Source organism: Canis lupus, chromosome X, assembly GCF_011100685.1.
Source record: "Canis lupus familiaris isolate Mischka breed German Shepherd chromosome X, alternate assembly UU_Cfam_GSD_1.0, whole genome shotgun sequence".
In the NCBI taxonomy this organism is placed as follows: Eukaryota; Metazoa; Chordata; class Mammalia; order Carnivora; family Canidae; genus Canis; species Canis lupus.
Genome location: NC_049260.1, coordinates 107,853,213 through 107,868,964, shown reverse-complemented (window position 1 = coordinate 107,868,964; position 15,752 = coordinate 107,853,213). Strand labels below are relative to the sequence as shown.

Sequence of the window (15,752 nt, the reverse complement as noted above, 5' to 3'; positions counted from 1 at the left end):
CGGGCTCCTTGCATGAAGCCTGCTTCTCCCTCTGCCTGTGTCTCTGTCTCTCATGAATAAATAAACAAAAATCTATAAAAAATAAAATAAATAAAATAAAATAAAATAAATAAAATAAAATAAATAAAATAAATCTAGGAAACATATGTAACACATTGTCTTGAGACAGATTTACTGTATTAAACTGCCAAGGTCATGGACTCACTCAAGCAAGAGCTGTGGTCTTTATTTACACAGCAGATGGGAGGAAACATATCCAAGAGCCATGCTGATGTTAACCCTTGAAAAGTCATATGGTGGGGAGACGTGGGCAGGTCATTTACCAATGCTAAGCCTCAGTACGCACATGGATTACGTGGAGGTAATACCAGTCCCAGGGTTGCTGGGAAGTTGGCAGGAGATCATGGATGTGAAAGAATTTGAAACAGAGAATAGCATAATCTAAAAAAGTAGTTTTATTGTTTATTCACCCTCCGAGCTATTACACAGGAGCAAGTAGGGGGTGCTGTGTGGACAGCCAACACTGCCAGCAGGGGATTCTGAGGTTGTCACAGGCTACCTGCCAAGCTCACGCTGACTGCAAGGCTATCTACTAGATTAGAGACATGAGGGAGTTCGAAGAAATTTGTCATTTTATCTGGAACAATCTGTAGGGAGGTCCTGCTGCCATGTCTTGGACTAAGCCTTGTCTTTCACCTCCAATTTGTCTAAGATGCTGTGGGTACCTATTTGGGTGGCCCTAATGGCTCTGTGCCAAAAAGAGAGCTAATGGCTCCCAGATGTCACTAACAGTGAAAGAACTAAGGGGCAGGCTTCATGGTCTGTAGAAGCCAGTAGAGGTCCAGATAAACACCTGCAGGGGGTCAGATGCGAGAGTCATCCTCAAAGGGAGGGCATAAAGCAGTTGGATCCACAGCTAAGAGATGCTCTTGGCACAGAACTGTCTAGGCCCAGCTCGAGACAGGGCAGTCTGTTCCCTAACTTCCAATAAGTCAGCTCTCAGGTTTCTCAGCAACTCTATTTGGAATCCCTTTTTCAGAACTGAAGAATCAAACATTCCCAGCGAAAGTACTTCATTCATGAGAGCCCTTCTGAACCTTTTCTGCTTCTTTCCAGACTCTGAGGATGCTGGCAGAACATGCCCAGCCTCAACTTCCTCAGTGGATCTTGCCCACCCCTGTTCTCATTTTGCTTTTGGTGGAGGCAGGAGTGCAGCCCGCCACAGTCTGGGCTCAGGCTAGAAAGCTTCAGGCCATTGCTGGTATGTCATCCATTCAGTTGGCAAACTAGGACAAGCCCATAGGACACCACACGGTCAGTCTCGGTCTGAAAGACTCTGCTGGTAGGGGGTGAGGGGACTGATTTCTAAGTAGGGAGGCAGCAGATACAGGGAAGGTGGGATAAGCAAACAGGGGGCCCTCTAAAAGTTCCCATCACTGAACTGCTCTTTTAACCATTTCATATGCTGAGGAGTCACTGATGTTTGAAAAACTCCTGCCATAGGGCACAGGTACTAGGGAAGAAATGTGTAGAATTTTAGGGAGAACATCAACTTGCTCCTGGCGCAATGCTCTTTAGTGACGGAAAGAGAAAAAGGCGGTGCAGTCTCTAGGCCCTCTAGATTCACAGTAGAAAATCATGAGCAGGTTTGGAAAAAAAATTCTCTTCTTCAGACTGAGTTTCAATAAAAGAACACATCTCTTCTCTCTGGAGATTGGCTTTCTGAAAAACAAGATAAGCATGATGAGGAAGAAGCTGGCTCTGGGGTCAAGTGAGCCCAGATCTGAATCTTGACTTCTCTACTAGGTGCCTAGTTGTGTGACTTCAGCCGAGTTACCTAGCCTCACATTCTCATCTGTTAAATGGGACTACTAATGCTACCTTCCTTCCCAAGATCCTGGAAGGGATTAAGTGAGTTAAACACATGGAAAGCCCTTCAAACAGTGCCTGGAACAAGTATGCTCAATAAATGTTAGCTATTATTTTGAAAGAGGCAGTGTTGGGCAGCCCGGGTGGCTCAGTGGTTTAGCGCTGCCTTCAGCCCAGGGCCTGGTCCTGGAGACCTCGGATTGAGTCCCGCATCGGGCTCCCTGCATGGAGCCTGCTTCTCTCTCTGTCTGTGTCTCTGCCTGTGTTTGTGTGTCTCTCATGAATAAATAAAATCTTAAAAAAAAAGGGGGGCAGTGTCTTTGGGGCACCTGGGTGACTCAATTGGTTAAGCATCTGACTCTTGGTTTTGGCTCAGGTCATGATCTCAGGGTTATGAGATGAAGCCCAGTGCTCAGCGGGGACTCTGCTTGTGATTCTGTCTCCCTCTCCCTCTGCCCTTCCCCCTAACTCCGAATGTGGCTGCTGGCTATCTCTCAAGTAAATAAAATGTTAAAAAAAAAAAAGAAAGAGAAAGAGAGACAATATCTTTATATGTATGAAGTAGAATTAGCTTTGTAGGGAAGACCAAGGATTTGGAAGTCAGAGAAAGCAGAATCTGGCACTCACTCAACATTGACCTTAGGCAAATTGACTTAACCTCCTTAAACCTCAATTTTCCCATCCTGTGAATGAGGATAAAAATAGTACCTGCCTTGTAGATAGCTACTGGTTCTTATTTTGCTTCACTTCCACGAATCTTATCATTCTCCTCATCTCTAATGACGACCTTTTACTTCCTTCGACCTCAGCCAGCCGTTCCCATGGCCACACACTAGACTTTGTCATCACCCACAGGTGGTACCCTTGACATTTCAATTTCAAACATCTACTCTCCACCCACCACCTCCCACATCATTGGTGTAAGTAGTCTTAGCACTACATGTTTCCATAACCTAATGCTCTGGTCCATCAACCTCCACTACCCCTCTCCCTCATCGGCCTCCTCCTTCTTTGTGCCGCTCAAAGACCAGGCTCCCTTGTTACAATCACTCATTTGCAAATACCCTCAGCAATTTTTCCTTTCACCCCATCCATCACGCTTAGATGCCAAAGCCAAAGCCTCCATCCCGGATGAACCTCGGATGAACCTCACCATCTTCCTTCTATGCATCACCCTAACCAAACAGCACTCAGGCAAATCACACTACCCAGCTCTTTCTACTTGTGACTCTTGACCTCAGACTTCAGCTGGGAACTCAAGAAGTTGGGATCCCTGGGTGGCGCAGCGGTTTGGCGCCTGCCTTTGGCCCAGGGCGCGATCCTGGAGACCCGGGATCGAATCCCACATCGGGCTCCCAGTGCATGGAGCCTGCTTCTCCCTCTGCCTGAGTCTCTGCCTCTCTCTCTCTCTGTGACTATCATAAATAAATAAAAATTAAAAAAAAAAAAAAAGAAGCTGACAACTTTCATATTTGCCCACCTTTCAACACTCAGATTCATTCTCAGCTGATGTTCTTGCCCCAGAGTTGATGGAAAAAACAGGTCATTTGATTGCACCTGTGTCCTTATTCTCCTTTTGTACAGTTTCAGTGCTATCATGTCCCCTCTTTCTAGCCATGTCAGTACTTTCACATGGCCCTTCTCTGGTCTCAATGACCCCCTAACCCCACAAAGTTATCCTCATCCTCCTCCATCATTATTTTATCTCTTCATCTTTGTTGGATCATTCCCATTACCATACAGATAAAAGGCAAATATTAGAGCCTTTAAAAAATATTTTATTTATGTATTTGTGAGAGAGCAGGGGAGGAGCAGAGGAAGAGGGACAGCAGACTCTACACTGAGCACAGATCCCATGACCCTGCGATCATGACCTGAGCTGAAAGCAAGAGTTAGACGCTCAATGGACTGAGCCACCCAGGAGCTCCTGCCTTCTTTTTTTTTTTTTTTTTTAAAGACCCTCTCAACCCCACTAAGTCTCTAGCGACTACATTTCTACTCATTTGGGGCTAAACTTCTCTGAGGGGCTGCTGGTACCTACAATCTCCACTTTCTCATCTTCCATTCAGTCTGCCAGCCACTGCTCCTATGAGGAAAACTGCTCTTTATTTATTTTTTTTTTTAGATTTTATTTATTTATTCATGAGAGACACACAGAGAGAGAAAGAGAGAGGCAGAGACATAGGCAGAGGGAGAAGCAAGCTCCATGCAAGGAGCCTGATGTGGGACTCGATCCCGGGTCTCCAGGATCACACCCCAGGCTGCAGGCAGGGCCAAACCGCTGCACCACCGGGGCTGCCCAAACTGCTCTTTAAAAAAAAAAGATTTTATTTATTTGTTCATGAGAGACACAGAGAGGCAGAGACACAGGTAGAGGGAGAAGCAGGCTTCCTGCGGGGAACCCAATGTGGGACTCGATCCTGGGTCTCCAATGTCAGGCCCTGGGCCGAAGGCAGCACTAAACCACCAAGCTACCAAGGGATCCCAGGAAAACTGCTCTTAACAAGGCTATCAAAATCTGATGCCACAGGCAAGAGAAATTTCTCTCTGTATCCAGGAGAAATTTCCCACTCTTCTTGAATATCTCAGGAGCCTAGGGCAGCCCGGGTGGCTCAGTGGTTTAGCGCCGTCTTCAGCCCAGGGCATGATCCTGGGGACCCGGGATCAAGTCCCATGTCAGGCTCCCTGCATGGAGCCTGCTTCTCCCTCTGCCTCTCTCTCTCTCTCTCTCTCATGAATAAATAAAATCTAAAAAAAAAATTTCAGGAGCCTTTGACCCAGTGGATCATTCCCCCTGTTTTGAAACATCACTCCTCAGTATCCTCTGCTGGTTCCTCAGAGCCCCACCCTCTGAACATTGGCACACTCTTGGAGTCTCTCCTCTGTCTTATCTACACTTTCTGCTAAGGTGATCATTCAGCGACTTGAAGTACTGTCAATTTATATATTGATCAACCTCAAAGGTTTACCTAGGCTTCCCTTCTGAACTCCTCACTTATATACACAACTATTTAAGAGATATATCCCCTTGGATGTCTTATAGGCACCTTAGACTTACACGGCCAGAGTTGAATAGAGTCAATAGAATTGTGTTCCCCTACAATTTCCCTTGTTTTGACACATGTACCACTGTCCACCCAGTTGCTCAAGCAGGAAACCTAAGAGCTACCCTGGATTCTTCTCCTTTCCTCAGCACTCCCATCTAAACCATTAGCAGATCCTAAGAGCTAAACCTCCCACATAGGTCTCAAGTGCATCAACTTGTCTCCATTGCAGCCACGTAAACCAAGCCGCCATCTTCTCATGTGTCTTCCCTCCTAACTAGTCTGTTTTCTTTCTTGCCTTCCTCCAGTGTGTCATTTCCATGATGGCTGAGGTGACCTTAGTAAGTACAAATTGGATCACACTTAAAATCCTCCCATGGCATGGCTTACCAAGTCACTTAGAGCATAAAATCCAAACTCCCAATATGACCCATTAAGATCACAGGTCACCTGGCTCCTGTCTACCTCTCCAGCCTGGTCTTGTGCCACACAGCCCTTTCTCACTACACTCTGGCCACACTGATCTTTCTCCATTCCTCACAGACATCTAGACCTTTGCATGGGCAGCTTTCCCCACCCTCTCCATCTCCATGCCAACACTCCTTCAAGCTGGCTCTCCCCTCCCCCTTTATTTGGGCCCCTGCTCACACATCACTGTCTTATTTTTTTTAAGATTATTTATTTATTTATTCATGATAGACAGAGAGAGAGAGAGAGAGAGAGGCAGAGACACAGGCAGAGGGAGAAGCAGGCTCCATGCCGGGAGCCCGATGTGGGACTCGATCCCGGGACTCCAGGATCACGCCCTGGGCCAAAGGCAGGTGCTAAACCGCTGAGCCACCCAGGGATCCCCACATCACTGTCTTAGAGGAGCCCTCTGACCACCTTATCCAAAGTTGGTTCCCATTTTCCCTTATTTCAACACCCTGTATTTTCCTTATAGCACTTATAACTTGTAAATATTTTTTCCCTTTTGGGGAGAGTGAGGTCTTGCCTTCCCCACTAGATTATTAGCTCTATGAGGGCAGGGACAGAGAGGGTCATTCACTAATATGTATGTGCATTGTAACACCATGCCTGGCAGTTAGCAATGTCAATGAGCAATATTGATGTATTATTATCTGTAGTCATTAAAGCAATGCAGTGTCTATTTCTACAGACCAAAAAAAAAGAAGCAAATTTGCTAAAAAATTTTGGCACCAAAGTTTTTGGGACTCACCTCCAGAAAGGTCTGACTACTTTTCTGGCTGATTGCTCTGCTCCACACGGCTCTGTCGCACAGATGTATGACAGATAGCACAGGGTACTGAGCCCATGTTGGAGGGGCAGCAGACTCTACCCTCCTTCCTTTGACAAATCTTTATCTGGGGCCTCACTCAGGAAATCTTTCATAACTACTGAAATTCCTACTGAAAGGTTCATCCAGTTCATTTTGAAACCAGCTTCATATAAATTATACAAAGAATCAAACACATAGAAGTGACAGAGTTCTGTGCCAGATCTATTGTAACAGGAAGTGAGGATGCAGAGTCTGTGCATTTCACAAGCTCCCCCAAGATACTCACCATCAGTCAAGACTGGGAGCCTGGTGCATGCTGAAAAGCAGGGGCTTTGCTGGAGTTCCTGGAGGTGGCTCTCTTTCCCAGTTCCCGTGCCCTGCTGCCTCCCTCTGCCCAGAGCCACAGTGGCAGGATAGCTGCCTTGGGACTGTTGGCATAGCCAGTAGCCACTCCCCATCTCCCTTCAACTACTCTCCCTTCAACTACTCTTCCCTCAGGGAGTCCAACCCCTTGCCCATTTCCATAGGTAATGTTCCTGTGCCTGCTTTCCAAGCATCCCCTCCCCTTATTCTAGCCAGTGTCCAGGCCATAGATAGACAGTGAATCCAGATACAGTGGAATGATTTTACCAGTTGCCAATTCCCACTGTTGTACACTTGTTTTAGGTTGGAATTGTTTTTCAAGATTTATGTTTATTGTAATTTAGGATTCGGGATGGCTTCAAGACTGAGAGCAAAAGAGAGTAGTACCCCTGCCACCTATTGCTGTGTGACCTTAAGGCAAGTTCCTGTCACTCGTTTGAGACTCAGTCTCTGTGTCTATAGAATGAAAATAGCTATGCATCCATTCAATCCCTATTTACCGAATATCTGTTGTGTTAAGGCACCTAAGATACGCACATACATAATTCACAAAGTCACTGTGGGCACTGAGCCTTCCGGCTCATTGTCCCCACCTGTACATGTTGTTGCTGTTGTTTTTGGCCTGTAAACAATTTAAAGCATCAAGTTTCCAGTAATTCTAAGGCTTAACATTACCAAGTGTATAAACTATTAACAAGTACTTAGAGAAGACTTTATAATCCTGACTTTCATTAATTAGTAGGCTAGAAGAGCTCCTCTTGGGTAGAGATTAATGCGAAGCCTAACTCAGCCATGCTAAAGCTCTTGAACCAGCCCTAAATCCTCACTTGGGCATGACAAATTAATCACCGAGGGTGGTTTATGGCTTTGTCTGTTGGTCTGTCTTACAAAGGGGCATCAATCAAAATAATCTGTACTATATAGGCAGATGTATTTTTACTCTTTCCTTCTTCAGCATTCTTCTATTGTTCCCAGCATTCACTCATTCATCCACTCAACAAATTTGCATTCACCTCTATTCCAGGATTTGTTGCAGGTGCTGGGATGTGGGTGTACACCCCACAAAGTCTTGGCCCTTGAGCAGCTGACATTCTAGGGAGGTCTACTATTGCCCTCACCCCACTCTATACTAGACTGTAAAGTATTTGAGATTGGGGCCATGGCAGCAGCTCTTCCCTTCCTTACACACACAGCTTGGAGCAACCTGAGGCACACAAAATACCCTATCCTCCCAAAAGTCACTTTTTGATAGCTTACTGTGTGCCAGTCTTATCCTGTGTGTTTGGTGGCTCGTTTTTTACGGCTTACTGTGACTAATTTACAGTGGAATGTCAATCCTCAGCATTTACATATATTATTTTATTTAATCCTCACAGAAACTCGGGGGGGGGGGGCACAGTATTTTAATCTTCAGTTTACAAATGAGGCAACTGAGGAATGGAGAGGTTAAGAAATGTGACCAAGTTTCTGAAGCTAGTAAGTAATAAGCCCAAATTAGAACCCAGGCCATAAAGACCCCCAGGCCTTTCCATCCAGATTTTCCCTTTGTAAGTTCCTACTGACACCACTTAAACATTGAGTGTGGAGCCCAGAGTCCTGGCCTTTAGCCTCAGGTGACATTTTCCTCGTCCGCAGAGTCCTGGGGTGGCCCTATGTTCCAGGCTGAAAAGTGAACACCTGGGACAAGTAAACTCACCCTCATGAATTTGTTCATTTTGCTGAGTCATCTGGGTTAAATCTAGCTAAGGTGAAAGAACTCAATAGAGCTACTAGGATAGCAAAATAAAGAGAGAAAAAAAGAGACAGAGAGAGAGAAAGAAAAGAAGAAAGAAAATGGCCAAGACATTTTATAAGGCACCAAGTGCATGTGCTCTTTGACACTAAGATGAAACAAATTCCAACTATGAAAATACTAAATAATAGAGATCAAGGTATTTTCAGCTGAGGAGCCTGGTTTTCACATTGGGAGCTTCTCAGGTTTTGTTCTCAAGATACAGAAACGTAGTATCAAAGGCAGAACCAGATACCTACTTTCACTTGCAAGGTTGGCACTGGCAGGTCCACCATCTGGGGGGAAATATATTTTCTTGTCTAGAAAGGAAGAACACATGATTAGAAATCTCCAGGGACCCCAAATGGCCTGTCCCTATTTGTTCTTTTTTTTAAGATTATTTATTATTTTTTTTATTTGAGAAAGGGAGAGGGAAAGAGCATGAGCAGGGAGAGGGGCAGAAGGAGAGGGAGCAGCTGACTCTGCTGAGCACGGAGCCCACAGCTCCTGCGGGGCTCTATTCCAGGACCCTGAGATCATGACCTGAGCTGAAGGCAAATACTTAATTGACTGAGCCACCCAGGTGCCCCTGCCTCTCAACTTATAGACTCTGGGCAGATTCTCTCTTATCAGAAGTCACAAAAACAGAGAAGCTTCTGTTTTTAAGGTACCTTGGGTCTTGTTCCCATCTTAGAGGCAGTGTTCCTGACTTCCCCAACAGATCCTAAGAGCATCAGGTCAATTAATACTACTGACATCAATGTTAGTAGGAGAGTGTGAAGTTCGCAGTAGTCAGACTTGGTGATAAAAATTTGAGAACGGGTCTACAGGTTTCAGAAATAGGATCACACCTGCATCATAATTTTGCCATGATGTGCCTGGCATATAGTAGATGCTCACTAAATATTTGCTGAATTGGGTTTGAACTGTATAGTTGTTATGTTTGGGAGGTGAGGATTTGAGCCATCTGTGTTCTAACCAACTATTGAAACGGGGCTCTGCTGTGTGTATGCACAGGCATATATGCAGACACAGTTGGCCTAATTTTTCTTCTGAATCTGGGAGGACAGATTTTTGAAAGAGTACAGGGATGGGAATTTTCATAGGTTTCCCAAGCATGACATTTTTATGATTTACTCTTGAAGTACATTCCTTTTTTTTTTTTTTTTTGAAGTACATTCCTAATCAAACTCTGGAAATGACAGAGTGGTGTTTTAATGGAAAATTTGTTTTCAACATTAGGCTGGAACACAGTGCCTGACTTAGGTAGGCTACGCTGAACAGGCCCTTTGTGTACTGTATATTTAGTTCAGAGTAAAGGCAGCTTCTAGCAATTTCTTTCAGGCATGGAACACTAGAACTACTGACACATACAGACTAGGGGGCTGTAAAAGAAAATTCGTCCAGAGTATAGAATGCCAGAGGATGCAGAATTGGCCCATTGAAACCATAAAATATATATTATTACCAATGTTTCACATGAAAGGCAAATTTTGTAGCAGATTGGGTTGTTCTGTTGGTGAACGTATACTTCAGACCAATTCTTTTACAAAAAAGGGAGTCTTATTTTTTGGTAGGTATTTGGCATCTAGTAGGCACTAATTAAATAGTTGTTGGGTGAATGAAGAAGTAAATGAGCCTTAGGGGATTTTAGTTCAGGGGTAGGGATAGTGTCCAGGGAGCAGGAACCCAAGGGAGACAGCGCAGGAGGGGCCCAGTTCACAGGCACAAGCCACCGACAGCCAGACACTGTGGCGGTCTCCAGGCAACAATGGGACCGCCTCTATGGTGGCTTTGAATTTTAATATTTGGAACAGATGGTTGGTATACAATGCCCTTGTTTTTACCCAGGAACCTGGAATCACTGCTAGTCACCAACCTGTTTAGAGGATAGAGTTTGTGCCTGTAGGTATGTCACAGAGTTCTGTTTTACAAATGGATTATTTGGTGGCTTATGTGGTGAGGTAAATGCAGGACCCTGTGAGTTTAGGTAGTAGCCTAAATCATTTTTCTAGAATAAGTCCAAGTCAACAGACTGGGGTGAATATTTGGGGACAAGTCCATCTGGTTGGTTATCTATGAACCCTTAATCATTAAACTGTGAATGTCGATGAAGCTTAGTGAAGATCTATGGAAGTTGAAGCAGAACATTCCATATCACGGAAACCCCATGTCTGAAGCAGGAGCAATTAGCCTTAGCACCCCTTCTCATAGCCAACTCCCTCTCAACTACAACCAATCAGAGACCATCCTCCAAGTATCTGGAGGCATTTTCTTACAGTGGGCTGAGCTGGGAGGCAAGCTGCAGAGCAATCCTGTGCTTCCGGCTATCTGGGCAGAGTTGCAATCCTCCCACACTGCAGACTCCTGAGGATGGGCTAGGTGTCGATCTTGCTGGAGGAGACTTAAGAAGGGCTCATAGTTCCCATTGGGTTGGGGCTCTGGAACCATGTGCCCAGTGGAGTAGGCCTGAGAGTAGCCAGGCTCTGAAGAGCTGGGGCTGGCTAGGGAGGGGTAATGCCATGGCTCGTCAGACTCAACAGGGGGGCTCCCCGCCAGGGACGCTGGGTACTGATCCATAGTCATGAGACTAGGCCCATTCAAGTTGCAGTTGGTGGCACCATATGCAAAAGATGCTTCTGGCTCTAGCTCTGGCTCTGGCTCTGGCTCTGGCTTTGTCCACTGAGACGAGAAACGCCACTGGTTTGGAGGCATGTCACTATCTGGGAAGGAAAGATGTACAAGACACGTTAGGTGTTTATTGTTTTCAAAATGGAAATAGCTAAATTTTTTTTCTGGTTACTACACACTCTATTTTTTAATGTCAAGAAAATGTAGAAAAAGTAAAAACAAAAACAAAAACAAAACACCACGCTACCTATAATATCCAGAGACCACCACTGTCCACTTTTAGGTATACTTCTTTCTAGGATTTGTTTCTATTCAGGTCCACAGGTTTTCACATTACATAGGAATTTTTTTAAAGATTTTATTTATTCATGAGAGACACAGAGAGAGAGAGAGGCAGAAACACAGGCCGAGGGAGAAGCAGGCTCCATGCAGGGAGCCCGACGTGGGACTTGATCCTGGGTCTCCAGGACCACACCTTGGGCTGAAGGCGGCGCTAAACCACTGGGCCACCCGGGCTGCCCATCTTCACATAGGATTTTTAAGGCGGCTTTTGCATTATTAAAATACCACAAATATCCTCCCATAGCAATGAACAAAGCCAACACCAGCAGAATATTCAGTTATGTTAACAACACTGCGATGACCATCTTTGTATACACATTTTTGCAACGATGTCCAACGAGCCCCTCAAGGAAACTTTTCTAGAAGTAAAATTGCTTGATTAAAGGTGATTTGTGTTTGGTTGTTGCTAGCTGACTTTATTTTATAGCCAGTGGCTTGAATACACCAAATAAAGGATGCCAAAAAAAATTGTAAAGGGTTTAACGCCTGTGTAAGTCACTCACACAAGTCTAAGTGTTCAAACCCCATTTTCTAGAGGCATCAGGGGCTTGGGGATACTAAGACTGGACCAGGTTAGCAAAGCAGATTAGTCAAGTAGGGAACTGAGCTAGAGCAATAAGTGATGGGTAGGGAAGTGATTGCCCGGACCCCTTCCTGCAAAAACAAAAATGCTCAAGGTCAAGCAGTGATGGAATCTCCTTTGGTCTTACAGATACTATTCTAATTGTGCCTATGGTAGAAGCTGAATCTGAGTGTTCAAAAAGTCTAGGGCAGCTCTCAAAATGGATGGATGTTTTCCCCATTCGCAACACCCACACAAGCAAGAAGGGAGGAGGGAGAGAGCTCTGGCAGATGGTGCTTAAAGCCTAGAGCCTCTCATCTATCCAAGATAATGAAGGGGGGCGTGGGCGTGGAGACAAAGGAAGATTGGAGGGCTGGAGAGAATGTCTGATCCCCTTCCCCCCCAACCACGTGTGCCTCTCCCAGATCTCCTGAATGTTCCACTTCTTTGGGTTTTGTACAAGTTAAAAGCATCTTGAGTGGTCTGCACAGGGACACTGCAGCAACCCACCCTCCCATCATAGCTTTTCATGTAATACAGATGATAAGGGCAAAATAAGCCCTACCCTATGTGGCATAGACAATCTACCCAACATTTCACATCACTTACAATGAGCGGAGGGCTATGGTTGGCCTCTTTTAATGAAACCAAGGGCAAGGAAACATATTAAGATTTGTTCCTGGGGATAAATGCTATTTTTGAAAATTGGTATCTGCAGACCGGTAGCGATTCAGGGCACTGTGTAGCACAAATAGAGCGATTAAGTGGACTTAGTATAATCACTCTGCTTGCTTCATGTTGAATAAGGGTACTGCATGTTCTGAGCACAAGTTAGAAACAATGTGTAGCCTGACAAGCGGGCAGTTTCCATCTGAACTGGCCTTACAGATCTCATACATATGACCTAGAAGCTGAATGCTTGAAATGTGCAAGGCAGGGCCCCAGTGGTTTTTAAATATTTCTTTTAACTGCTTTCCTTCCAGAATTTTCTTTTCAATTTTTTTAGGCCCTCCAGAATTTTCTTTTTTTTTTTTTTAAGATTTATTTATTTAGGGACTCCTGGGTGGCTTAGCAGTTGAGCATCTATCTATCTGCCTTTGGTTCAGGGCGTGATCCCAGAGTTCCCGGATCAAAGTCCCACATTGGGCTTCCTGCATGGAGCCTGCTTCTCCATGCAGATGAATAAACCTTAAAAAAAAAAAGATTTATTTATTCACGAGAGAGACACAGAGAGAGAGAGGCAGAGACATAGGCATAGGGAGAAGCAGGCTCCTGGCAGGGAGCCTGATGCAAGACTCGATCCCAGATCCCAGGATCACGACTTGAGCTGAAGGCAGATGCTCAACCCCTGAGCCACCCAGGCGTCCCATAGGCCTTCCAGAATTTTCTGATCAAAATGTTAAGGGGAGTGGGTGGTGTGTCACTGTCCAAGGACCATTTTGTCCCTGAGTGCACCAGAGCACAGTTTGGATGGCAGCATGTGGTGGGGGGGCAGTGTCCCAAATCCCAAATTCACAGCAACCTTATAGTGAGCCTTGGGTCACCTGGGGAAAGCCATCTTTGACAGAGCAGATTTGGATGGTGGTGTCCCAAGGAATGGAGGCCCTGAATTTTGGGGGGCCATTCTTTCCAGCAACCACGCTCATCTAGCCTGTGAACTATGAAGGTATTATAAGCCACAGCCCTTGCTGCCTCAAGGTGGCTGCTGCCGCTGCTAAAAGTGACCCTGGTGACACTTTCTTACCCAAAGTCTCCTCCTCTCTTAGTTACCTCTAGAGATGAGAGAAAGGGAGCCCCGGGGAAGACTGCTGCTATACCAAACCCCAAACTATATTAATGAATAGAGACCAGTCAAGAACATTTTGGTCCTGCGACATTTGAGGCAGCCTGGATTTTCCTTTCGGTGGATACAAAAGGCTTCCATCCCATATACTCCCAACTCTGAGCACCTAGGCCCTGCCTCTCGGTCCCATCCTAGCCTCAGAGAGTACTGGTCCCCATTCCCCACCCCACCCCTTTAGGGTGAAAGCGGCAGTCCATTCCCTTGCCTCCTAAGCAAACACAAACAGGACCCCCACATCCACCCAGATACACTTCTTTTTTTTTAAGATTTTGTTTATTAATGAGAGATAGAGATAGAGATAGATGAGGGAACATCTCATTATTATTATATAATGGCAGTTATAATTATTGTAAATTATTGTTCTCTCAGAGAACAAGCAGGGAACTAGCAAACTCCCCAAGCAGGGAGCCCAAAACGGCACTGGATCCCAGGACCCTGAGATCACGACCTGAGCCTAAGCCACCGAGGTGCACCTGGAATAATCATTCCTAGTGTTTTTTTTAAAAGATTTTATTGATTTATTCATGAGAGACACAGAGAGGCAGAGACACAGGCAGAGGAAGGAGCAGGCTCCATGCAGGGAGCCTGATGTGGGACCTGACCCCGGGTCTCCAGGATCATGCCCTGGGCTGAAGGAGGCGCCAAACCACTGAACCACCAGAGCTGCCCTCATTCCTAGTGTTTATTAAGTGCACTATGCTTTATGTGTAGAGGTTAAAAAATTCAAAATGCTAGTATTTGATTTTTTTTTACCTACAGGAATGAGAATTTCAGAAGGTTCAATCTACTATTATCACATGAAATTCTAACAATTCTATAAGGTCGGTAATACATCCTGTCCACTTTACAGATGGGGAAAGGAGGCTGAAAGAAGGTCAATAATGTAGCCACTTGGCACAGCCAGGCTTTGACATTGGATCTGTTTGATTCAGGATCCAGAGCTTTTCACCTCTACACTATGCTGCCCTCCTAAGTTAGTGTCACTACCTCCCACCCTGCTGTTGGTCGCCCCAGGGACCATGTCATCAATTGCTGATATATTCATTTAAAAGCAGAAATGTGGACTTCACAAATCTAGCAGTTCTAATGAAATCGATTATACTCATTGTGTAGCCTTGATCTGAAGTGTCAAAATAATTCCTGTGAAATTTCTTATATGAAAAGTTTTTTTTTAAGATTTTATTTATTTATTCATGACAGACACACACACAGAGGGAGAGAGAGAGAGAGAGAGAGAGAGAGTGAGGCAGAGACACAGGCAGAGGGAAAAGCAGGCTCCATGCAGGGAGCCTGATGCAGGACTCAATCCCAGGTCTCTAGGATCACACCCCGGGCCGAAGGTGGTGCTAAGCCACTGAGCCACCAGGGCTGCCCTACAATTTCTTTTTAAAATATATTTTATTTTATTTTTCTTAAGTAGACTCCACCCCCAATGTGGGGCTTGAACTCACAACCCCAAGCTCAAGAGTCACATGCTATATTGACTAAGCCAGCCAGGTGCCCCTCCCAACCTGCAATTTCTTTTTTTTTTAACATCTTTTTTTTAAGATTTTATTTATTCATGAGAAACACACACACACACACACACAGAGAGAGAGAGAGAGAGAGAGAGAGAGGCAGAGACACAGGCAGAGGGAGAAGCAGGCGCCATGCAAGGAGCCCGACGTGGGACTCGATCCCGGGTCTCCAGGATCATGACCTGGCCTGAAGGCGGCGCTAAACCACTGAGTCACCCAGGCTGCCCATAACCTGCAATTTCTTAATTCACTCACTCACTCACTCACTCACTCACTTGATATTCCCCACTAGCCAGGAAGCTTGGGGAACATGGAGAACTTTTCTCTTTTGTTCACCATCATACCCTCAGGGACTTGCATGGTGCCTGGCACATAGCAGGCTCTGACTGAACACTATATTCTAAGGAATGCAGACACACACATGCACTCATATGCTTGCACATAAACACACACGCACACTCACAAACATGTATCCCCTCTCAAAGACCTGCACACTCAAGCATACACTCACATCCCCACTATATCTTTCTA

General features: G+C 45.3%; 1 protein-coding gene across 2 annotated transcripts in view; it reads right to left on the bottom strand.

Moving 5' to 3' along the window:
- Positions 1-437: 437 nt before the first annotated feature.
- The window catches only part of VGLL1 (vestigial like family member 1), a 30,091-nt gene continuing 14,776 nt past the window's right edge, over positions 438-15,752 (bottom strand). Inside the window, exons 3-5 of one of the 2 annotated variants that reach the window (XM_038586615.1) lie at positions 10,606-11,049; positions 8,587-8,646; positions 438-1,722 (exon numbers count right to left, since the gene is read on the bottom strand). In XM_038586615.1, coding sequence (XP_038442543.1) covers positions 1,682-1,722; positions 8,587-8,646; positions 10,606-11,049 — 545 coding nt within the window. In that variant the 3' untranslated portion in view covers positions 438-1,681. Of the gene's footprint in view, positions 1,723-6,478; positions 6,703-8,586; positions 8,647-10,605; positions 11,050-15,752 lie in introns of those variants that run through there. The other variant, XR_005386016.1, reaches the window with a different exon arrangement.